The sequence below is a fragment of the Vicia villosa genome, linkage group LG5 (assembly GCF_029867415.1).
Source record: "Vicia villosa cultivar HV-30 ecotype Madison, WI linkage group LG5, Vvil1.0, whole genome shotgun sequence".
In the NCBI taxonomy this organism is placed as follows: domain Eukaryota; kingdom Viridiplantae; phylum Streptophyta; class Magnoliopsida; order Fabales; family Fabaceae; genus Vicia; species Vicia villosa.
The window spans coordinates 173,017,651-173,043,135 of record NC_081184.1 but is presented as its reverse complement, the minus strand read 5'-3'; the positions used below and the strand labels follow the sequence as shown (position 1 = coordinate 173,043,135).

The 25,485-nt window shown below is 32.7% G+C and overlaps 1 protein-coding gene across 1 annotated transcript; it reads left to right on the top strand.

Annotated features, from left to right (window-relative positions):
• The first annotated feature begins 21,627 nt into the window (after positions 1-21,627).
• On the top strand, positions 21,628-25,271 carry LOC131608244 (vacuolar iron transporter 1-like). The gene is made up of 4 exons (XM_058880159.1): positions 21,628-21,895; positions 21,978-22,063; positions 22,156-22,270; positions 24,922-25,271. Exons 1-4 carry the CDS (start codon positions 21,672-21,674, stop codon positions 25,217-25,219), a joined length of 723 nt encoding a protein of 240 aa, XP_058736142.1. The 5' UTR covers positions 21,628-21,671; the 3' UTR covers positions 25,220-25,271.
• The last annotated feature ends 214 nt before the right edge of the window (positions 25,272-25,485 follow it).

The following is a 25,485-nucleotide window of genomic DNA, read 5'->3' as shown; positions in this document are numbered from 1 at the left end:
AACCGAGTTATCCAATTTAATTTAGTTTAGTCATACGGTTCGACCAATAAACCAATAACCTAGTACCCTCACCAGTTTGATGACTAATCATGTTTTAAAAATATTGCTAGAAGGCATTAAGTCAACTTTGGTGAAAAAGAAAATATTGAGTGAGAGAGATTGTTAAGAATTAGGAAAATCCTGAATTCTTGTGTAAGAAAAGGTATGGAGAGATTTCCTCTATATAGGAGAACGTTTGACTTAAAAAAGAAACAATTTGTGGGCCAATTAATTCACCTAATTGATTAGGTGTTGAGTCAAATCGATTAAGCACTTCAAATAATAGATTATTGTGGCTCAAAATGGATAGTTTAGATATAGAGATGTGCAAAACTATTAAGAGAATGTCAAAATAGATTATAGAGTTGATTATACATTATCTAATTTATTAGGTTCAAGATTTAATCATTTAGATAGTTAGAAAAAGTCACCTAATCAAGTAGATAGTCCCCTAATCAATTGACTAGGCCTTGAAATAGTTTTAGGTGATTTTGTTAAGTAAAGAGAGGCCTTGGAATATTTTTAGGTGATTTTGTTAAGTAAATAGAGGTCTTAAAAGTATTTTAAGTGTTTATGTGACTCTCATACTTTCATAAGAATTTGGTCACTCAAACAGACACGACCAAACAAATTTTCACATTTTCTCTCTTTCACAACTCTGAAGCTTTCAAGTTCTTTTTTCATATATACGGATGATATCAACACTTCATTGAAACCTTGAATACTTTGTGTGATGAGACTTCAGATATTCAAGTTAATCACCATAATCAAATAGTTGGAAAGATATTACCACCAACTTCAACAAGCATAAGTGTTGTCATCATCAAAACATCAAGTAGGTTGTCAAGATCATGATCATCAACTCCGTACCTTCAAGCACATAAATCCACAATATCAACGATAAAAGATTCTCTTCTATGATAGATCTCACTCTATATAAGAATTGAGAAGAAACCAACTAATGATATCTAGCTAGAGATGGAAGATGAATGCAAATTCAAAAGAATATTGTGATTTGGTGTAATTTAAAAGTTAAACATTCTGTTTTGAAAACTCTCAAATTTATGATGTTATTAGTCACATCTCTTATGAAAAATGACACGATATTATTTAAATATGTGTTTGAGACAGAACACTAAAAATGAACAAATATACACATTTGATCCGAGTTAAGAGCATTTTGTGTGATTCGAGTTGAATGAGAAATGACTTGACCCGAGAACTTTAAAACCCAAAATTTTGACACTTTGATTCGAATCATGATCCAAGTCATGAAAAACTTTGATTCAAATTAGATTAGTAGAACTAAAATTCTGATTTTGAAATGTTTTTTTTATTCGAGTCAGCCTTTAGCTTGATTCAAATCAAACTTGCTTCTGATTTGAGTTGGAAAAGCTTGTGATTTGAATCATACTAGCTGTGATAAATATTGTTTTTCACATTCAATTTTTATTTGAATCGTACATAACTTTGATTTGAATGACAATTCTAAAATGTGAAATTTTGAGAAAATTGAATTGTAGCATTGAATCTAAAACTAGTATGATAGATGTCATTCATTTATTCATATGTTTTTGATTCAAATGATTGACTAATTTGATTTCACCTCACTTGTAACAATTTTTTCTTAAGATGCAAAAACACCATATATATATATATATATATATATATATATATATATATATATATATATATATATATATATATATATATATATATATATATATATATATATATATATATATATATATATATATATATATATATATATATATATATATATATATAGGGATGTTAATGGGACGAGGCGGGGGCGAGGGGTACATTCCTTTCACAATCCTCGTCCTCGAAACTATTCCCCATCCCTGCTTCGGATCTCCGTTACGGGGGGATTTTGTCCCTCATTCCCGTACCCGCGGGTCTCCACGGATCCCCAAAGTTCACGCGGAGATCCATAAACATGATTTTGTTTATTTATTATTTTAAACCAAATTAATAGTAAAAGCTTCAAAAATTAACCACAAGAAATTATTCCTTTATGATAAATATATTGTTTTAACAATATTTAATCTATAATATTGAGTTTCATGATCACATAAATTTCAAACTAAAACAAAAAATTGAAATAATCATTTAGAACTCACTCTTTTATTAACAATACATATATATTTTAAATTTGTGTATAAGATTAGTTATATGAAATGACAAATAAACTTACATAATAATTTAAAATTATATATTAATTAAGGACATTATGCTTGGTTAGGCAGGGCGGGAACTCCACGGAGCAAGGATATTTACGCCACCCCGTCTTTAAAGTGCCTTCGATGAGACTTTATTTCTCATCCCCGTTCCAACTGAAGAAAATTTCTCCGTCTTTGAAATTTCAAATGGAGAATCTCCACGGAGATCCCCACTAACGGAAGGCAAGTTGACATACAATCTCAATTTAGAGATATGCGTAACCCTAGCATAAAGGAGACTAAAAAACCAAAAGCAATAAACGAAAATATATAAAACTGGCAAACAAAGGGAGCTTTCTTTGAAAAATAAAAATAATTCATGTGCACTCAAACAAAGGGAGCGCTCAGTTTTTTTTATCGGTGGTCGAATCTAAGGACCTTTCTTTGAAAAATAAAAATAAATTTTAATTTTTGAGAAAAATAAACCAAAAGCAATTTAATATTCATGTGCACCCCACAAATGACCTACAACTACAACTATACATTCACCTATAACTAAAAGTTTTCATACTCCATTTAACCGAATTGAATTGAAGTAGTTATTTATTTCAGCTTTTTATAATCATTTATTAAATAGTTAATTTTTAAATCAGATTTTGTTTGTTCTAAATTTGATTCAAAAGCATTAATTATATTTTTGAATTGATTTAGAACTAATTTATATTTATAAATTGATTTTACAATATGAATTGGTTTCAAATTCCTCTCTTTACCTTCGGCTTAAAATTTAGATTGAATTTAACTTAAACTTATAAAACTAGATTATAACTAGTTTATAAGATAAAGATTATCTTCACTAATAAATAAATATATGTTTAGATCATATTTTATCATATGTGAAATTACACGTTGAATATGAAGTAATGGTGGATAGTGAAAATCGGATAGTCGATGCTCTAAATATATTGTCTATGCTCAAACCTAAACCTTACGATTATGTGTGTAAGAGTATATGATCATTATTGTGTTTTTATATAAAGGTAAAATAATCTTTTAGAGTGTGTTTGGATGAAGTATTTTAATGAGGTAATATAATGTTTTGAGGGAATTTAAAATGATTTTTCATCCAAACACACTCTTAAGGTTTTTCCATGCATGCATTATGTGTGCATATTGAAAAATGAGGTCTATTTTGTCTAATAAATTATCAATAAATGAGTGTGATATCTCATATGATATTTATTAATTGAATTAAAAGAGTCCGAGTTGATGGTTCAAAATTCATACCCTAGCACCAACACTAAAACATAGGTGTGATAATTCAATTGATATTTTCTATTTGAGTACTTAGACAAGTGTGAGTTGTTGGTTCATAATTCAACTCTCGGATAGAGTAGCACAATTGATTTTACTAGTTGAGACATATGAGTATGATCTATTGATTCATGGTTCAACCCTTAACAAATACTACAAGATATGAATGATATAACTCAATTGATATTTGCAAGTTGGGATAGTTAGGTGTGAGTTGTTGGTTCAAGGTTCAACCTTTAACAACAACATATAAGATGAATATGGTGGCTCAAATGATATTTGCTGATTAGACTAGATGAGTGTGAATTGTTGATCTAAGGTTCAACCACCGACAACAGTACTATGAGATGGATGAGATAGCTTAGCTAATATTTACTAGATAGTCCAAATAATTATAAGTTTTTGACTCACGATTCAACCTCTAACACCTCGAGGAGTAGTACTACATAGTTATATAGAATTCTGCATGTATTAAAGTAAATTCCACTAGTTATATTTATACTAGTGTTACAATAAATATATTGAACTTTAATGAACAAACACTAACAACTGACCTAAAAAATTGTTTAGTATATATATAATTCTACCATCATAATTAATTCTAAAAATAGTTGTGAGTTATTTTGATTCAACCTCTAGCATAAAGTTTCTTTGTATGATTCTGTTTTGGTGTTTATAAATATAATATAATATAATTTCAAAATTAATTCTAACTTAAATTGGAGTTAGAAGCTTTTGCTTCTAAAATTGAATTTAAGCATCAAATTATTATACAATTAAAATAGATTAGATCTTTTGACCATTAAAAGTAAATAAATATTTGTAAAATTCATATGAACTTGGGGAAAATGTCTTTCAAGTCAACATTCAAATAGACTTTCAAATTGCAATGCAGTTTGGCACATGGTGGGTAGTGATTTTGGAGGATGAATGAAACAGAAATGTTGAAGGGTGGTTAGCTCGTTCAAGAACATGGGAGTGGAAGATATAGAGTCGGTGCATTAAACTAAAATCCCACACTTATGAGATAGTCATGACTATCCCAAAAATATCAGTACATGTATATTTATGTTTCTTATAAAACTTATTATAAAATTTGAAGTTTAATTTTACCTAATTTTTGTTCAATTTTAACATTTCTTTTTGTAAATATTATATCCATGAACTGAAAACGTTTATTTAATTTAAAAAATAATAATAAAGACTAATGTTAAATCAATTTATATAAAGATTAAACTTTTAATAACTATAATTTATCAATACTAAAAATATATTTAATTTTATAAGTAATTGTCGTGAATGCTGTATTTGAAGTTATTAAATATCAATATTTTAATTAAGAATTTAAAATAGTGATATTTTTCTATGGTATCATGAGCTCTTGATTTTAAGCTTTTGAGATTGATTACCTATTAAGTCATCGTATGCACCTAAGATGGTCAACCTAAATAAGGGTGGATGAAACAATGAGGAAGTTCACATTGAAATAATGTCTCAATTAACGAGCTCAACATTATGGTGGGAATTAGACATCACAACAAAACCTGTATTTATGGATACCCACCCGAATCCGTCTAAAAATTGACGGGGAAAATCCGTTTTGACTGAATTTGGATTCGAGTTTGGGTTTATTCCGATTATAAAATATGAGGACGGGTCGGGTAATGAGGACACTATTACCCATCCCGAACTCATCCCAAACCCGCCCTGTTTATTTTATTGTGTATATTATTATATATTTTTGATAATTTAGAATATTAAATACGTAGTCAAAATTTTAATGTTTTGATTTGTATTTATTATTTAAAATATTTTAAATGTATGTATGAATTTTTTTGAAATTGTTTCATTTTATTATTTATAAAGTAATTTAATTTCGGGAAAAAAGTATTTTAATTAAAAATATTAATTTCACTAAATAGATGGTGGCAGGACGGAGATACACGAACCCGTTTGGGTCGGATTTGGATTTTAATTCTCCATCCTCATTTGGGTTTGGGGCGGGGAACAAGGATTGTTTGGGGATTCGGGTTTGGGTTTGGAGAGGTAATAACCGTTTCCGACCCGCCCCGTTGCCATCCCTAGTGAGAATATGCTGGGTCGAGCTAGGCTTTGCCAAACTAGAGTCTGACCTGTAAAAATTTTTAAAGCCTGGGTCTGGGCTGTGGTCTATCAAAGGCTTATTTTTGGGCCTAAACATGACCTTTTCGAAGGCCTGTTTGGCCTAAGAGCCTACATAAAAGCCTATTTTATTTGAGCAATTGTAAATAAGAAATTTAACTAATGTTTAAATGGACTAACAAATTAAGAGATCAACAAGACGAAATGTTTATTCGCGTTGACTTATTCAAGTTTACCTATTAACATAAATTTTTGATACTATTTGTTTGAGATAACTTAAGAAAACAATTTATGACATTGTTCATAAAGTTTTTACATTAATTTTCATCTGTTCATCTAAATGACTAAGCTTGATTTTTGTATTTTAATTCAAAGTATGAATACAATATTATAATAATAATTAAATTATTCATATATATTTAAGGGTTAATACCTATTTTCATCCATAGCATATGGGGTTGGTTTGAAAAAAATCCCTGCAAAAAAAAAGTTGCAAGAATTTCCCTAACATTTGAAGATTCACTCGTTTTAAACCTTGTAAAATTTTTGTTTTTAAAACCAACCTTGCCATTTGAAGATTCATTCATTTTAAACTCTATAATCTTGTAGATTATGTCATTTTAAACCCTCTGGAATATGACGGGCAAGGTTGGTTTTAATAAAAATAATAATTTACAGGGTTCAAAATGATAGAGTCCTTCAAGTGGCAAGGTTGGTTTTAAAAACAAAATTTTTACAAGGTTTAAAACGAGAGAATCTTCAAATGTTAGGGGAATTCTTGCAACTTTTTTTTTTGGCAGGAGGATTTTTTAAACAAACCCTATATGACAGGGGTGAAAATATGTATTAACCCTATATTTAAATAGTCCAACTTAATTGGCTTAAAAGACTTTTTGTATGGCATGTGGCCTAACCTTTTTATCTAAATAAGCTTTTAAAAAAGCATAGGCCTTTTCTATTTGAAAAAAAGTCTGGTCTGGCCTGACCTAAGCTTGTGTAGGTTAGGCCGTAGGCCCCTGTTAGTCGGCCTGACCTATTTCCACCCCTACTCGACATGAAGATAGTTTGATATGGAGTAAAAATGACATGTTTTATGGAATATAAATTTATCAACACGTAAAAAATTAATGCTTTTACCATTCAAAACATCATGAAACATATTCAAATATATATGATCAACACTATCACCTATCTCGATATTCATTTATGCTAACACATCATACATATCCTTATATGACCCATGTGATTAACTCAAGAAGGATAATAAATGATTAAAGCATGTATGAGACTAACCACTCCATAAATGGGGGTTCACCTCCTAGGTATGACCAATTAATTCATGTATATCTAATTTTGATATCATAGTGTCTTTGGAGGTACATCTTCCATTTTGAAGAAGAAATATTGAAGAAGTGACTTGAAGATCACATCAATAGCTGTGAAGATCTCATCACCAACTTTGTTGATTCAAAGAAGGTTCTTGTAGGGAGGTGTTAAGAGAGAATCTAAATTCTCTTGGATTAGTTGTGACGATGTGTGTAAGCCTAAAAATAAAGGTGGCTTTGGGGGTTAGAGAATTCTCTTATTTTAAGTTAAATTAAGATTTAATTAGATTTGATTTCTTTAAGATTTGGAATTGGTTTTATGAAGATTGATTCTCGTTGCGCTTTTTGGAAATCAACTATTTTTATGCCAAACCCGTACTGAGCTTTTATGCTAGATATTGTTGCTATTTAAGGAGACCTTCTTCCTCGTGTAGAGACTCAGACCTTGTAGATTTAAGCTTTCCGTTTTCATTGATTATTTTATTTTGGCTATGAAATACTCTATCCCAGGGTATATTTTATAAGTTAAAAGGATAGAGTATTTGATTTTAATTGTAATTTATCATGCCTTATATTTATGTAATTATACAAACACTTGGAAAAGTGTTTAAGTTAAAGTGAGAGGAATCTCATATTCAGAGGGAGCCTGTATCAAAGTTCACAAGTTGTATAAGGAAAAATCACTAAATTGGGAGAGTTCTGATGAGACCGTCGTGTGCTATTGACTAGTGATTAGTGAATTTTCTTTCATTAGGTTGATACCCTCCAAGCGTAATGAATTTTTACCAAACAAGGTTAATAATTACCCGTGTCATTTATTTTTATTATTTGTTGTTACGTCTTTTTTATCATCGTACACATTGTTTCAATATTGTGTGTGACATCCTGTTAGTGATTTAACAAATTTTCAATTGGAATCAGAGCATGCACCGTACTCTAGTTGGGTGAGCTCCAGGATTCTCTCTATATTCTATTCAATATGGACAATGAAAAAGAAGGAGGATTCGTGAATTGACCACTGGTTCTTGATGGTACGAACTATGACTATTAGAAGTCTCGTATGATTGCCTTTCGCGAGTCAATGACCAACAAGACTTGAAAAGCATTCATAAAAGGACAAACTCCTCCAAAGATCACAACTGAAAATAAAAGATTGGGCAACGACTGAAGATGAATAAGAACTTGGAAACACTCGTGCTCTTAATGCCTTTTTTAATGAAGTTGACAATAATATTTTCAGAATCATTAAAGGTTGAGACACTCTAGAAATTTCTTATGAGGGTACATCCAAGGTAGGGGGCAAAACGGGCCGCCCGCCCGCCTTAAGCCCGTCAAAAAACGAGCGGGCCGGGCATGCCCGCCAAGTGTAATGGGCATAAAAATCATGCCCGCCCCGTCCAGATGGCGGGTTGACGGGTGGTGGGATTGCCCGCCTATTTTTATTTATATTATTTTTCATTTTTTAAATAGATTAATATGTTTTTTTTTACCTTTTAATTAAAATTTTCACTTATTTTTTAAAACAATTTTTTATAAAAACAACTTTTTAACAAATTTTACTTAAAAAAATATTACATATATTTACAAATAAATATATAAAATAAACCATCAAGAATTGGAATTACTAGAATTAACTAAAAAAGAGAGAATTTTGGAGGAGGGGCGGGCTTCGGCGGGCGGCGGGCATTGACGGGGCAGGCTATGGCGGGCGACGGGTTTTGGCGAGCGGCGGACTTAAAATCCCAACCCAACCCGCTATTTTTTGGCGGGTGCGCGGATCGGCCCGGCAGGCCACAACCCGTTTTGCCACCCCTAATCCAAGGTTTGTATGTCAAGACCAAAACTTCTCAAAACAAAATTTGAAAATATAAAGATGAAGGAGGATGAAACCATTGATGAATTCAATGTTTGACTCAGTGACATTGTTAACAGCTCTAATGCCCTTGATTTTTATATGTCTGAAGAAAAACTTGTGAGAAAAATCCTTAGATCTCTCCCAAGAGGTTTGATATGATGATCACAACTATTGAAGAAGCCAAATATGTAGCACAAAATAAAGTTGTTAAGCAAATTAGATCTCTTCTAACTTTTGAAACGACTATTAATGAAAAATAAGAGAAAAAGAGTAAAAGTACGGCTTTAAAAGCATATGCTGGAGAAGGATATGAATAGTTAGAAAATTACACTAATGAAAATTTAACTGAATCCATTGCCCTTCGAGATAAAGTTTTTAGCAAGGTCATGAGAATAATTGTTAAAAGATTGAGGAACAATGGCACTACATATGTCAAAGTCAACCAACATAAAAATTCCAGAGGTGTCAACTTTAAGCATAAGGAAAATATGGAGAAAAACAAAACTAGGGCAACAAAATCAAGTGTCATGGCTTTGAACTTATTCAGGTTGAATGTGCTAATTTGCTTAGAAATCAGAAAAGAAGGGTACAACACCACCTTTTTTGAAGATGGGTTAGATGTGGAAAGTTAAGATAACAATTTGGTTGCAGTCACATATCACATAAGGTCTAGTTCATTTATGCATAATAATAGTGACACAAATGGTGTCAACTTATATAATAATGCTCTTGTTGAAGCCTAAAAGATTATGTATCTTAAATGGAATGATAAATACAAAGCTGGTGAGAAGAAAAAAGAGAAAATTAAAGTTCTACATAGATACAAAGCTCGTCTCATGGCTACTATCTCAGAATTAAAGAAAGAAGTTGACCATATTAATTCTAAACTTGAAGGTATGACTAAATATGTTCATATGTTGAATTCTAGAATTGAAGCCATTGAGGAAATTTTAGGGGTGGAAAAGACATCAAGATACATGAAAGGAATTGGATACACTTATGAGTCATCCAACTCAAAAAACATGTTTGTATCTCATGTCATGAAAATTGAGTTAAAAATGTCTGACTATAAGTCTCAACATCTTGTCAAGCATCCTAACCCCCATTTGAATGTTGATGACAACTTCTCTTGGGTATGTCACTATTGTGGTATTTAGGGTCATATGTGACCTTATTACTACAAATTATATGGTAGACCATCCTATCACTATCAGTCCCAACCTAAATGGAGTGTAGTAGATGATGTGTGTCCTGAACAACTTTAGAGAGCCAAGGCTGAGACTTTAAGTCATAATTCCTATACTTCTTTGAGGGTCTCTTCTCATTAAGGTTGGAACTTTGACAACAATGGCTCTAGGCACATGGCATGAGAAAAGAGTTATATGAAGGACATTAAAAATTATTCTAACAGTTATGTCACTTTTAGTGATGTAGCCAAAGGAAAAATTGTAGGTAAAGGGAAGTTAAATCACGCTGGTTTCCCTTATCTAAATGATGTGTTATTTTGCGTGTCTCACTTCTAACCTCTAAGCATTAACCAACCATATGATAAATTTCTTGGGTTCAACTTCAATCGCAAAGAATTCAAAATCACTAACAAGAATAATGTTTAATTAATGAAGGGATCCAGATTAACAGACAACTGTTATATGTGGACTCCTCACAAGAAAAACCAACCTCAATTATGTATGGTCTCTAAGAGTAGGGGATACTTAGAAGCCTTAGCAGTTTTATAATAATTAGGGTGGTTATATCTCTCCCGTGGCAGCGAAAACCCCAATAAGGTGGTGTTTATGGTGGTATGAGAGGCCATGTAACGTGAGGTGAGAGACTATGTATGTATGCCTTGTGCTTAGGGTGTTATTACCTGCCTTTTCTCCTACTAGGGAAGAAGTATTTATATAGGCCCTTGGGCCTATAGTTTCCTTGGGAATGATAACCTCCAACTCAGTCAAGGTGAACCGTTGAATCCCTATTTTCTAGGAGGACGTGGATCAGACATTGACCTTGACTTCCCACTGTCTAATAAATGTATTTCTCCATTTTCCCCATGATTGGGTGAGGGAGAGACACTTAGGGTGAGCCGATTCCTATCTGGGGGGGTGACATATGGTTATCTCCCCTTTTGAGGGCTACATCCCTCTGCCTTTGTTATGCCCTTTACAAATATAACACTACAAATCCCAACCTAGCTAGTTTAATATATCAAATATGAACTAGGGAAGCGTTTGGTTTTGGTGTGTATGTTTTTTAGCAAGTAGTGAAGCATGTTGAACGATATGTGGTTAAACTTTTTATTAGGTTCCCATATTTAGTTTATAGAATTTTGATTAACCAAAAGAGAGATATTTTTTCTATTAAATATGAAATAAGTGTTTCTCCTTGTTTGTTAAATTTTAGCTATAATATTTTATGGGGAAACATGTCCCTAACATTGTTCTTCCCAATATTTTGAGTATTGATAAGCCTAATCTAGTTACTGATGAGAGAATGATTGACATACCTACCATGTATGGCCTTGTAAAAATCCATCTCCTTAAGGTCCTTATGCAAGAAAACAAGGTGTTACAGGAAATCCTAGTTACATCCACTATCAGAAAGGGTGTGTGTGAAAGGTTAATTTAAATGCTAAGTCTAAATGCTACAAATGCTTCATCTTCTCAAGTCGTTGTACCAGATGTTGAGAAAGATGTTGTGACATTGGGTGAAGATGAAGCATGGCTAGTGGTGATGAAGACAAAGATTTTTAGTATGATAGTGCCTATAATGATGGCTCCTTTAGCTCCTCTCATTAAAATGTTGATGGTTTCTGTGATTGTTTTTATTTTGTTGGATTTTCTAAATTTTGTTAAAGATCTATACCTTAGTATGGCTAGATAATTTGTTCTCTCTCGATGCTTTCCCCCAATTTAGGCTATATAATATGCTTTATGATGATGTTTTATGCCCATGTGTGATTGGTTCTGTTCTCTATTTTGTATGACCGTTTGGGCCTAGCAGTTATCTCCTCCCTTTGTCCCTTTTGAGGAAAATAAGGGGATAATAAGTACATTCTAATTTTTCTCTAATGATATGTGGTTTATGTTATATGGTGTAACCTCTATTCATGAATCTAATTGCATGTTATTTTCATGCTTTATTATGATATGATGTTACCTGTAAAAATGCTTTGATTATTTCTTTTGTGTGATATTTGAAGTTGTTGTGATTTAGAGATCAGATGTGAAAAATGTGTGTAATAATGTGTATAACATCGTGCATAGGGATGACAATTTGACCCATACCCTATAGATACCCGCAAAAAATGCCCATAACTGATGTGGTAAAAACCAGCAAAATGGATATGCACACAGACACAAATAATAACCCCATTAAAATAAGCGGGTATGGGCGTGGGCACGGGTATCTTACTACCCACCCCGCCCCATACCTGCACTACATATTTATATAAATTCATTAATATTATTATATAAAAATGCATGTTTATCAATAATTAAAAAAATATCACTATTAAACTATTACATATTTTAATAAAAATGTTTATTTATTTTTTAACTCAACAATAACATCTATAATTTTTTAAATATTGTTAAAAAAATTTAAAATTATATGATATTTTATAATTAGTCGATTTAATTTAATTACAAACGCAGATAAATGGGTACAAGTACGAGTATTAAGATACTGATAGAATAAGGATACGTGTATGAACATTGGTGCGAACGCGGATATGGGCTCGGGTACAAAGTTTTTTTTTCAAATCGCGGGTATGGAAAAAGAAACTGAATTGGAAGAGTTCAAATGAAACCACCATATACTATTGACTACTTATTAAGGATGTCAACGGGGAAGGGAATGTTCGGAGGATGCTTCTCTGCTCCCCGCCCCGCCCCGCCCCCAAATTTATTCCCCATTCCCAATCCCCGCCACAGACGGATATTTTCCCACATCCCCACAGATCCCCACGGAGATCAAATCTTAAAATTTTATTTATATTTTTCGATCAAACTATAACACTAGTATTTCGTTATTTTTTTTCTTTTTTTAATAAAAAAAACATATATTTCACATCTTTTTTTTAAGAATACAATTACATATTGCATTAATAACAAAAAAAGCAAAAACACTTGATGTTGCTAATATTTTTTTTGTAAAAATAATAATAAATATTAATAGAACTTGTTGCTACCATGCTTCCTGATCAGTGGTTTTCACACATATTTTTATCGTTGTTTTTAAGTATGGTTAAGTTTTGTTATTGAGTGTTTTATGTCTTTATTCGTCATTTTATGCTTTGGTTGTATGTTTTAATGTTTTCAGGTTCATATGGAGAAACCGGAGTAAATCAGTGCGAAACTCGGAAGTTTTGAGGAAGTTCAGAAAACATGCTACAGGAGGCCTGACACGGGTGGCCGTGTTGCCCAACACGGGCCGTGTCAGGAAGAGAGTTGGGAGCGAAGTTTGAGAGAGAGGAAAAACAGTGAAGCAACACGGGTGCCCGTGTTGCACAACACGGCCCGTGTTGCACATCCTGGGACCAAAGTTGAAAAATAAATATTACAGTGAAGCAACACGGGTGCCCGTGTTGCACAACACGGCCCGTGTTGGGTGATGACGCTGATTTCAGTGATTTTTATTATTTAGTTCAGTGGTTGGCCTGCAGGGGTGTTTTTGGAATTTCCAACCAACTTAAGTGAGTCTGCACTATTTAGGAGGGTTTCCAAGATGAATTAGGGATCTTTTTGCCACACGAAGAATTGGAGGATTGAGAGAAGAAGCCTATGCAATTGGAGAAGAACGGAGAACTCTCATGAGCGGAAGCCATTGAAGATCAAAGTTCATCATCTCTATTGTAATGTCTTTATTTGATATCTTTGTAATCTCTTTGGATGATATGAGTAGCTAAACCCCCCAATGCTAGGGGGGTGTCCCTGATTAACATTTGTGATGATTTTGAATTCCGAATTTCAATAACATGTTTCTCTTTTACATTCAATTTAATGGTATAAGGTTTTTAATGCTTTCCTCGTCGGACCAACTGGATTGATTTATGACTGACAATTAGGATTGACCTCCATTGTTAGGGTTTTTATACCATTATATTATAGTAGATATCACCTAGGACTAGGGATACCCTATAGTAACCGGATTGTTCTTGATTATAATAATATTTGATTTGATCACTAATTTCGAAGGACTTTGGGATTAGGATTTCAATGTTCAAAAGTTTGCCCACTAAGGACTTAGGAGCAAATACCCTTAAGAACCGGTAATTGATAAGTTGAACTTTGTTAATGAAATAAGGGTTCAGAATTGTTACATGTTAATGCACACACCTACCCTGGCATGTTACTCATATTTGGCCAATTCATCCTTTTTAAGTTTATTTGCAATTTAATTTGTAATCACAAAAACCAAAACCCCAAGGCTTTTTGTTTAATTGAAGTGCGACTAACTCTATAATCTCACGCAGTCCTTGAGATCGATATTCGGGGAATTTTCCCTTTATTACTACAGAGGCAAAATAGTACACTTGCTATTTTACCGATCAAGTTTTTGGCGCCGTTGCCGGGGACTGCCGAAAATTGTAGAGTTTTAGTTTTATTTCAATTAGAATTTTGTTGCTCTGCGACTAAAATTTTATTTTCAAAATATATATAAAAAAATAAAAAAAAATTTTATATTATTTTTTCCTCATTCTAATAATTGTCTAATCTGTTTATGCGAGGCAAGGCCTCAGCAGAATTTCTTTTTGACGCAGAAATTGAAAGGACTTTTCACGCCAGGCGCAGACAAGCTCATCAAGCTAAACTGGAATCCGAAGAAGAAGTTGTGACAGTTCATTCAGGTTCTGAAAGTGAAGAAGAAGTCATGGGCGAGGTACCACCACCAGAGAGACTCCTCGGAGACTATGGAGTTGCAAATACACCGGGGGGAAGACAAACAATTATCAACCAACCGGTGAATGTCCCTAATTTTCAATTGCACCCAAGCACCATCACTCAGCTCGAAAGAAAGCCTTTCACCGGAAAGGTTAATGAAGATGCAAACAAGCACTTACAGAGGTTTCTGACCATGAGTACAACTTTAAAAATCGAAGGTCATACAGAAGAGGCCAAGAAGCTGAGAATGTTTCCATTCACCTTGGCAGAAGAAGCAGAAGAGTGGTTTTATTCCCTTCCAGCGGGCAGCATTACATCATGGGAAGAGATGGAAAAAGCTTTCTTAAATGAGTATTTTCCCGCTTCGGTATTTATAAGGAAGAGGTATGACATTCTAAATTTCAAGCAGCAGGAGGGTGAGCCCTTAGGAGATGCCTACAAAAGATTCAAAAGAATTCTAGTGGCATGTCCCACTCACAACATGGACAAGACTGAACAGATGCAAGTATTTGTCAATGGACTCAGAATCAAAACAAAGCAGTTAATTGATACAGCAGCTGGAGGCTCGACAAATTTCACAACAGCCTCAGGAATCATCAAAATCATTGAAGCAATAGCTGCAAATGAGCATTTGGAATTGTATGACAGGTGTGCTAGCAAACCGGAAGGAATCATTGATCTCAAGCTGGAGACTTCTAAAACTCGGGTTGAAGATGCGATAGCCGCAGAAGTTGAAAAGAAATTGAAGGCTATGAATATAGGTAAACAACAGGTGGCTCAAGTTCAACAAGCTCAACCTGTCAGCTGTGAAATCTGTAATGGCCCACACCAAACGGTGTACTGTTTCGCTACTCCCAAGCAGATTGAAGAAATCAAATTCCTAAGGCAAAACAACCCGTATTCTAACACCTATAATCCAGGGTGGAAGAATCATCCAAATTTTGCTTGGAAAGATCAACAACAACAAGGTACCCAGAAGGCAGAATGGGAAGTGGCAATTGAAAGATTAGCTGGGCAGTGTTCTCAGTTCCAAGAAGAAACAAGAAACAACCACAGAAACACTTCGGCCTCAATTAAAAATCTGGAAGTTCAAGTGGGGCAGATAGCACAACATCTCACTCTACAGGCACAAGGTACCCTTCCGAGCTCAACTGTGAAAAATCCGAAAGACCAAGAGAAAATTAATGCTGTTACTACAAGAAGTAGGAGAGTAGCAGAGTCTGAAAAAGAAAAAGAGGAAATAGATGACCCCATGGTAATAGAGGTGGATCTGGAAATAAGAGAGAATCCAAAAGATCCAGAAGTTGTGGTGCCACCAGTTAAACCAAATGAAGAAAAAAATAAGAAAGACGCGGAACCGGTGATAAAACTACCCTTCCCCTCCAGAGTGACAAAGAAGGGTTCAAGAGAGAAAGACTTTGAGAAGTTTACTAAGTTGTTCAAAAAGTTAGAGGTAAATCTACCATTCTTTGAAGCCCTTGAGCACATGCCTTTGTACAAGAAATTTATGAAGGAGGTGTTGGGGAAAAAGAGATCACTAGGAGGAGAACCAAAAATCGCAACGGAGAAGTGTGGTATAGTTTCGACAGCAAGAAAGATCCCAATAAAGAGGAAAGACCCTGGGGCGGTGGCGATACCATGCACTATCAAGAATATAGCATTTAAAAAGGTACTCCTCGATTCTGGGTCTAGTGTGAGTTTAATGCCTTTGTCCATTTTCAAAAAGCTTGAGTTGGAAAAGATTAGTGAAAGTAAGACCCAGTTAAGGTTTGCCGATCACACCGTTAAGAAATCATATGGGGTAGCTGAAGATGTACTAGTGGAAGTTGATAAATTTGTATTCCCTGTTGACTTCCACATCATGGACATTCCGGAAGACGAAGAAACTCCTATCCTTCTTGGGAGGCCATTTTTGTCGACAGGCCGCTGCAACCTCGACATTGAAAAAGGAACGCTGACGCTGAAATCTTTTGATGAAGAAGTAACGTTGAAGATGTTAGGAGTCAAAAGACAGAGGGCGGTTGTGAATGATCAAACTTCTGATGGTATGACAGAAAGTGAGGAAAAGAACAAGAAGTCTAAACAGCTCCAAGAAAAAGTGTCAAGCATAGCCTCCCGGGTGGAACCATCTTATGTAGTTGTTAAAAATCTTAAGAAAGCTAAGGAAGTCAAGAAGAAGGTGGAGGAGAAAGAGCAAGGAAAGAAGAAGAATGTGGGAAGTAAATTAAAGAGAAAAGCGGTGAATGCTTTTCGTCTTCATGAGTTAGTGGTTGCGAAAGTGACAAGCAACAAGGTTTGGAAAAGGAAATACCCTCCATAATAGAGGGTAATGGACCGTCGAGCCATGCGACGTTAAACGAAGCGCTTCGTGGGAGGCAACCCACGGTTTTAATAATTAATTTCTCTGTTTGTTTATTTTATTTTCAGGAAATAAAAGAGGACGTCTCTGGTGAAAGCCTGGAAGTGATCATTAGAGTGCGATACCCTCTGTGAGTCACCTCTCTCGAACTCGTTCTGAAACATTGAGGTCAATGTTTAGTTCAAGTTTGGGGGAGGCTCTTCTCTGTGCATTTTATTTTTATGTTAGTTTTATGTTATTGGTATGATGTGAAACCATAAAGTGAATTCTGCCCAAATTTTTACCGAAATTTTAAATTTTTGTTGAAGAAGTTTTGATCCTAAAGAGCGATCGGGAATAGTATATAGAGATGAAGCGAGGATTGTTTGAGGACAGGAAGTGCGGAATAATGTGACAAGAGGTTTGTTTAAGCACCCCTGGTTCCCTGAAAGAGATACGAGTCTAACGTGTAGATTTGCACCATAGTACTTGTCTCCTGAGAAGTACTTCTCGAGTAGTTTATTGATACAGTCTGGCATAATTCGGATTCACTTGCATGATGGCTGGCTGAAAAAAAAAAAAAAAAAAAGAGAGATATAAAGTTGGTACCAAATGATGAAAAGGCGGTAAAAGGCAATCGGCTCGCTAAGTTGGGTAATCCTCACCCGGTTATTCAGCCCAAAGGAGATTGATCCCCAAACGTCGTCCAAAAGGACAATATATAACTGCAAAGTTTGAAAATTTCATCGGTAATAAAAAGTAGCCAATGCTGCTAGTTTGGTGCCAGAAAAATAATAAGAAGCCTTGATCCGTCTCATGCAGGTGATGATTATTATAAGAAATGCAGCGCCTTAATATGATTGTCCGAATGAAAGAGGAGGAAAATCGGAAAGAGACTTAAGTGCAAAGCATAGTTGGAGAGGTATCCGAAACGGGAGCTTGAGGATTAATGTGGTAACAAAACTCGTCGCGTCATGTGAATGCCAAATCACTGTTTCTTGATCAATACAGACAGATATCTCACGTATGAACACCGTGTGCTTTGAAGGTCATTAACTTTTGTAATTGTCGCTTGAGGTCAAGCAACGGTTTAAGTTTGGGGGAGTTTGATCAGTGGTTTTCACACATATTTTTATCGTTGTTTTTAAGTATGGTTAAGTTTTGTTATTGAGTGTTTTATGTCTTTATTCGTCATTTTATGCTTTGGTTGTATGTTTTAATGTTTTCAGGTTCATATGGAGAAACCGGAGTAAATCAGTGCGAAACTCGGAAGTTTTGAGGAAGTTCAGAAAACATGCTACAGGAGGCCTGACACGGGTGGCCGTGTTGCCCAACACGGGCCGTGTCAGGAAGAGAGTTGGGAGCGAAGTTTGAGAGAGAGGAAAAACAGTGAAGCAACACGGGTGCCCGTGTTGCACAACACGGCCCGTGTTGCACATCCTGGGACCAAAGTTGAAAAATAAATATTACAGTGAAGCAACACGGGTGCCCGTGTTGCACAACACGGCCCGTGTTGGGTGATGACGCTGATTTCAGTGATTTTTATTATTTAGTTCAGTGGTTGGCCTGCAGGGGTGTTTTTGGAATTTCCAACCAACTTAAGTGAGTCTGCACTATTTAGGAGGGTTTCCAAGATGAATTAGGGATCTTTTTGCCACACGAAGAATTGGAGGATTGAGAGAAGAAGCCTATGCAATTGGAGAAGAACGGAGAACTCTCATGAGCGGAAGCCATTGAAGATCAAAGTTCATCATCTCTATTGTAATGTCTTTATTTGATATCTTTGTAATCTCTTTGGATGATATGAGTAGCTAAACCCCCCAATGCTAGGGGGGTGTCCCTGATTAACATTTGTGATGATTTTGAATTCCGAATTTCAATAACATGTTTCTCTTTTACATTCAATTTAATGGTATAAGGTTTTTAATGCTTTCCTCGTCGGACCAACTGGATTGATTTATGACTGACAATTAGGATTGACCTCCATTGTTAGGGTTTTTATACCATTATATTATAGTAGATATCACCTAGGACTAGGGATACCCTATAGTAACCGGATTGTTCTTGATTATAATAATATTTGATTTGATCACTAATTTCGAAGGACTTTGGGATTAGGATTTCAATGTTCAAAAGTTTGCCCACTAAGGACTTAGGAGCAAATACCCTTAAGAACCGGTAATTGATAAGTTGAACTTTGTTAATGAAATAAGGGTTCAGAATTGTTACATGTTAATGCACACACCTACCCTGGCATGTTACTCATATTTGGCCAATTCATCCTTTTTAAGTTTATTTGCAATTTAATTTGTAATCACAAAAACCAAAACCCCAAGGCTTTTTGTTTAATTGAAGTGCGACTAACTCTATAATCTCACGCAGTCCTTGAGATCGATATTCGGGGAATTTTCCCTTTATTACTACAGAGGCAAAATAGTACACTTGCTATTTTACCGATCACTTCCACTAATTTACTACCATAGTATCGTTGTCTTCCAACGCAAGTGGTTGATCATGTGTGAGTGCGGAAAATCCATAACTACTAATTTATTAATTGAATGAAAAACATGTTAATATGGAAGTAAAGTGAATTTGAAGAGTAATTGTCATAAGCAAATGAACAAAGGAGAGTGGTTGTTGTGATGAGGAGAACATAGGAGATGATGAATGGAGAAGACAAAGATAATTGAGGAAAGAAAAGGAGGAGACAGTGTGTTCATTCTTTGTATTGGGCGCACTTTTATAAGATTGAGTACTTGAGTAGTAAAACAATATATTACATAATAAAATATAAAAATAAAATATCCACTAATGACTCTTCATTTTCTAATACATTAACATTTTTTTATGTAAAATTATATACTTATATATATTATTATATAATATATAAAAGTTAAAAGTTAAATAATATGGCCGGAGTCGGGGAATCCATGAGGTAGATGGTACTTTTCCAATCTCCTCCCAAAGTGTCATAGGGGGGACTTTTTCCTCAATCCTCATCCTCACGGAGGAAAAAATCTCCAACTTCGATGCTCCGAACGCATAATCCCGCCAGAGTTCTCCATAAATAGATGCAAATTAACATCCCTACTACTGATTAGTGAATTTTCTTTCATTCGGCTGATGCCCTCAATACTTAAGTGACTTTGCACCAAATAGGGTTAACAATTACATGTCATTTATTTTTCTTATTTGTTATTTGTTGTTACTTTTTCTTGTTGTCGTACACATTGTTCTATCATTGTGTGTGACATCATGTTATCGATTGAACAAATTTCATGAGTTTTGAAAACAAAATCTAAGTGTGTGTATAATACTAATTTAGTACTTTGAGAGCATACACTTAATTTTACATAAAATTCTATAAAAATTAATAAATAGACTAAGCAAGGATCATTGGCAAGATTGTAACACTGAAATATTTATAATAATAAAGAATTATAACAAACTAGCTAAATAAATATAATAATAAAAAAATTCACCGCTAATGCAAAGTCAAAATTAAAGTTTGATTTACTTGAAGTCATAAAGGATTCATCTATCCTAAAGTTCAAAACCATACTGTACTACAAAAATATAATACTATCAAAACAATCACAAATTTGTGAACTTACGAAAATATAAACTTAATTTGGTATAAAAACATAAAACTATCATACAAACTTACACAAAAGGTTACAAATTCAAATTATTAAACATAAATTTGTTACACGAACTTCGATAAAAAATATGAAATTAAAAATAATCTAAATATAAGTTAAACATACTCTAAAGAAATGTTGTAATATGTCTTTAAGCGTCAAGTGAGAAAAAGAGAAAATAAATGTTTCATTACTGCTAGTTGTTAGACAAGCTGCGATGATCGGCGTCCTGGCAAAAATTTATTGGTATTAAGGTTGATTGATTTGGTTCTCAGATCTATTTAGTGATGGATAGTGTTTTTTGTCCCGAATTGAATATTCAAGATTTTGATATTTATAAATATGGTTTTATATCACTTAGTGTAAATAATAGTTGTGTATAAGGTCAATCAATTCTATTAAGAAGCAAATGTAGTCATTACTATCATATAACGAATCATATACGAATGAATTAAGAAACTACCCTTTGACCATACTAGAATTCGATCCAATATTTCACAATTGTCCCTAGAAAACTTTTCGATGTCCCATTTAGAATTTATGGTGCACACTTGTAAACTTAACACATCATTATAGGAATTATACAAACTCAAAGTTTTTAATGTATAATATGCGAATGAATCTGAGCCATTAAATTTTAAAATAAATGGTTCAAATATATAAACACTATTGCTCACTTAGGTAAATATATAAACAGTTTAGAAAAAGTTTCAAGACAATTTTATGTTTCTAAACATTAAATAAGATGTATTTTGAAAGTAAAATATTAGTCCCTAAACACGTAGTATTTAAACAAGAAAAGAAATATTACTTGAGGTATGAATAAAGCACTAGTACTAGTATTACTAAATTGATGTCTAACCAAAAATGTGAAGAGAAATGAAAATGATTCCATTGGTCACCTTGGGCTTCTATATATTTATGTTTTCGCCACCCATAATCATATCACACTTCTCACTTCTTACTCATTCAAATGGCTGCCCATGAACACAGACTTAGCCTTCTCCATGACCACTCCGAGAAGCATTTCACCGCCAGCCACATCGTCCGCGACATCATCATCGGTGTCTCCGACGGACTCACCGTCCCCTTTGCCCTCACTGCCGGTCTCTCTGGCGCCAATGTCACCTCTTCCATAGTCCTCACAGCCGGCATAGCTGAAGTTGCCGCCGGCGCCATCTCCATGGGTCTTGGCGGGTACTCTATTCTTAAACTTATATACTATGATAATGTATTTATTAAAATGAATTGAAACAAACTATGCATTTGTTTTGTGAAGTTATTTGGCTGCAAAAAGTGAAGCTGATCATTACAGTAGAGAATTGAAAAGGGAACAAGATGAAATCATTGCCGAGCCAGAGACTGGTTAGAACTTAGAACTATTTATTTGATTTAGTTAAATGATTTTCTTGAAAAAATATTTTAATTTATTTTAATATTTTTTTGAGAAAAATTAGAAGCGGCTGAGGTGGCAGAAATATTGGCCGAATATGGGATTCAGGAACATGAGTATGAACCTGTTGTGAATGCTCTCACAAAGAATCCTCAAGCATGGCTTGATTTTATGATGAAGTAAGTCAAGTAAACCACATATGTCTTGAACGGGAGAAAAAAGTGACAATTACTATCCTTTGTTTTGTAAGAGCTGTTAAAAAATGCCTTCTTAATTTATTTTCTATGTGAATAAAAAAAATGCACTAAGCAAAAATATAAAATAACAAACAATATTTTAATATGAAAAATCTTCTCTAAGAAAAAACCATGTCATTTTAAACTTGTACTATAATAATAATAATAATAATAATAATAATAATAATAATAATAATAATAATAATAATAATAATAATAATAATAATAATAATAATAATAATAATAATAATAATAATAATGTGAATGTTTATCTTAAGTTGGATTTCACTAGAATGTATGTCAATTTGTCGATACAACCTATGTAGCACTGATATCTCTGAAAAATGACGTGTTTGTGTCTGTGTCGATATCAGACACTTGTACCAATACTTATGATTACGTTTTACAAAAGTATTATCAATATCTTCGTGTCAATATCAGAATCAAATTTGAGGTGTTTGTGTTTGATAGGATAAACTCTGAAAAAATGGTTCATTAAATTTTTCTCAAGGAAAACTAAAAGAGCCTCTCTATATTTTTCTTTCAAGTCTTTTTCTATGAGTGAGGATTGTGCTTCACTTTCACTTTTGCTTTCATTTGCTTTGTTGAGCTTCTATTTATAGAAAGAAGAAGTTGAACCATAAGATTAAGGATTTGTTTGATTTAATTTTTAAAAAAATTATTTTAGTTTTTAAAGAAGTTTTACACCGTCAGTAAATTATAGCTGTTAAAATTTTATACATATATTTTTTTTAATCACATATAAAATATTACTTGTGAATAATTGTGATGCACGTGTGAAATATTTTACCATTACAATTAATTTCAGTTTGATTATAATTAATCTCAGTTTGATAGTTTAATTTTAAATTATTATTATTTTTAAAATAAAAATAAATTTTAGAGATTTTGTTTTTTAATTTTTATAACATTATAAAACACATTTTCTTTTCAAAATTATTATTTATAGCTGATTTACAAAATAATTTTTGAAAAATAAAAATTAAAACTTATTTAAAATTTTTAAAATATTTGGATCCAAATTTCAAACATTTTTACACTAGTGTAAAAACTTTGCACCACATCTATGTTATAGGCACAAATGTGACGGATAATTTATACTATTTAACTTAGAGAATTTCTTTACCCACCTTCCTGTGGGGTCACCCCCAGCGAAAACACCATTTTACCCCGATTCGGAAATGCATTTCCGAAAAAATCTCAAAAATTGAGATTTTGACTAATTCGGAGATACATCCCCGAAACAACAAAAAAAATCTAAAAAAATTGCAAAAATTAATTTTAAGATATTAATTAATTCACATATCATAAATTTGATATAATTTAAAAGTAATGAATAATAATAATTATATATTTTGATATAATTTATAAGTTATGAATAATAGTTATTATATATTTCTATCCTGGTTCATATTTTAAAATTTAAAATAATTTTAATTAAAAAAATTAAAATAATTTCACTTACAAAATAAGTTATAATTCTTTATTTATATATTTATAATAATTGTTATATATTTATAAAAAAATAAAAAAATGAGTGTTTTAATTTATATATTTACATAATAATTATAATAATTATTATATATTTATAAAAATTATTATATATTTATATATTTATATAATAATTATAAAAATTAAAAAAATAAGTATTTTAATTTATAATAATTATTATATATTTATATAATAATTATTATATATTTATATATTTCACTTACAAAATTAATAATTATGATTATATATTTATATATTTCTATTATGATTCATAATTAAAAATGAGTTATAATATTTATTTAGTTTAAAAAAATTAAAAAAAGATTTTGTCTTAATTTTATTTAATGAATAAATTTTATATTTAATTTTATATAATTCAAAATTTACTTATGAAATTAAGATGTTTTTGATTTATATAAGTTAGTAAAATAATTTTTAACTTTAAAATTGTTTAGTAAATTTTGATTCACCTTGATTTTATTGATTCACCTTCATTTTATTGATTCACTTTCATTTTATACCTATTAATTGTATTGATTCACCTTGATTTTAATTTTTTAATAATTATTGAATTCTTTCGGAAGTGTATATCTGAAACATTCCAAGACCAATTTAGTCTTGAAATATTTCGGATATGCATCTCCGAAAACACCCCCTCTCCCAAAAAAAGGGTGTGTTTTCGGAAATGCATCTCCGAAAACACCTTTTTTTTAGTGTTTTCGGAAGTGCATTTCCGAAAACACTTTTTTTTTTCCAATAAAAGTACGTTTTCGGAAATGTATTTCCGAAACAAGGGGTATTTTGGTAAATTCGTCAAAGATGACTAAGAAGGTTAGGAGGTAGGTAAAGAAATTCTCTTAACTTAATGCATTTATTGGGATGGATGAAAACAACTTCCACTTTCTAGCCAAAGGGGAAATTTCTTTGGACTAATTTGATGTTGCTCTAAAGCCTTCATCCATTTTACAAAACTATAACTTCTGTTTTTGGTAGAACTTTCATCTCTATATTGGTCACTTTAATTGATATGAATTTTTCTTATTTGTAGTAATACACTCTCTAACACATCATATATTCCACAGGTTTGAGCTAGGATTAGAGAAGCCAGATCCAAGGAGAGCATTGTATAGTGCAATGACAATAGCCATTGGTTACATATTGGGTGGACTTGTTCCTCTCAGTCCTTACATGTTCATTCAAAACATTACTCAGGCTCTTATGTTTTCAGTACTTGTTACTTTGATTGCATTGCTTATCTTTGGCTTTGTCAAGGGATACTTCACTGGAAATAAACCTATTAGAAGTGCTTTGGAAACTGCTCTAATTGGTGCCATTGCCTCTGCTGCTGCTTTTGGTTTGGCAAAGGCTTTCCATCCATAGTTTCATGGCTACCTCTTTTCTGAACTATTATTTTTTACTTCTTGACTATTAGTTGCTAAGGTGGCAACAATTTTCATTTTCTTGCAATATTTTTATTAGCAACTACTTTTAACTTTTAAGCAATTTACTTGTTGTTCTTTTTTTATAAAAAAAAACGTAATGATTTGAATTTATATTTTATAGTTTTATACGTTAAATTTAAATATATTGGTATTTAGTTTTTCTTTGCCTAACTCAAAAAAGCTCATACAAATCTTTAAAATTGA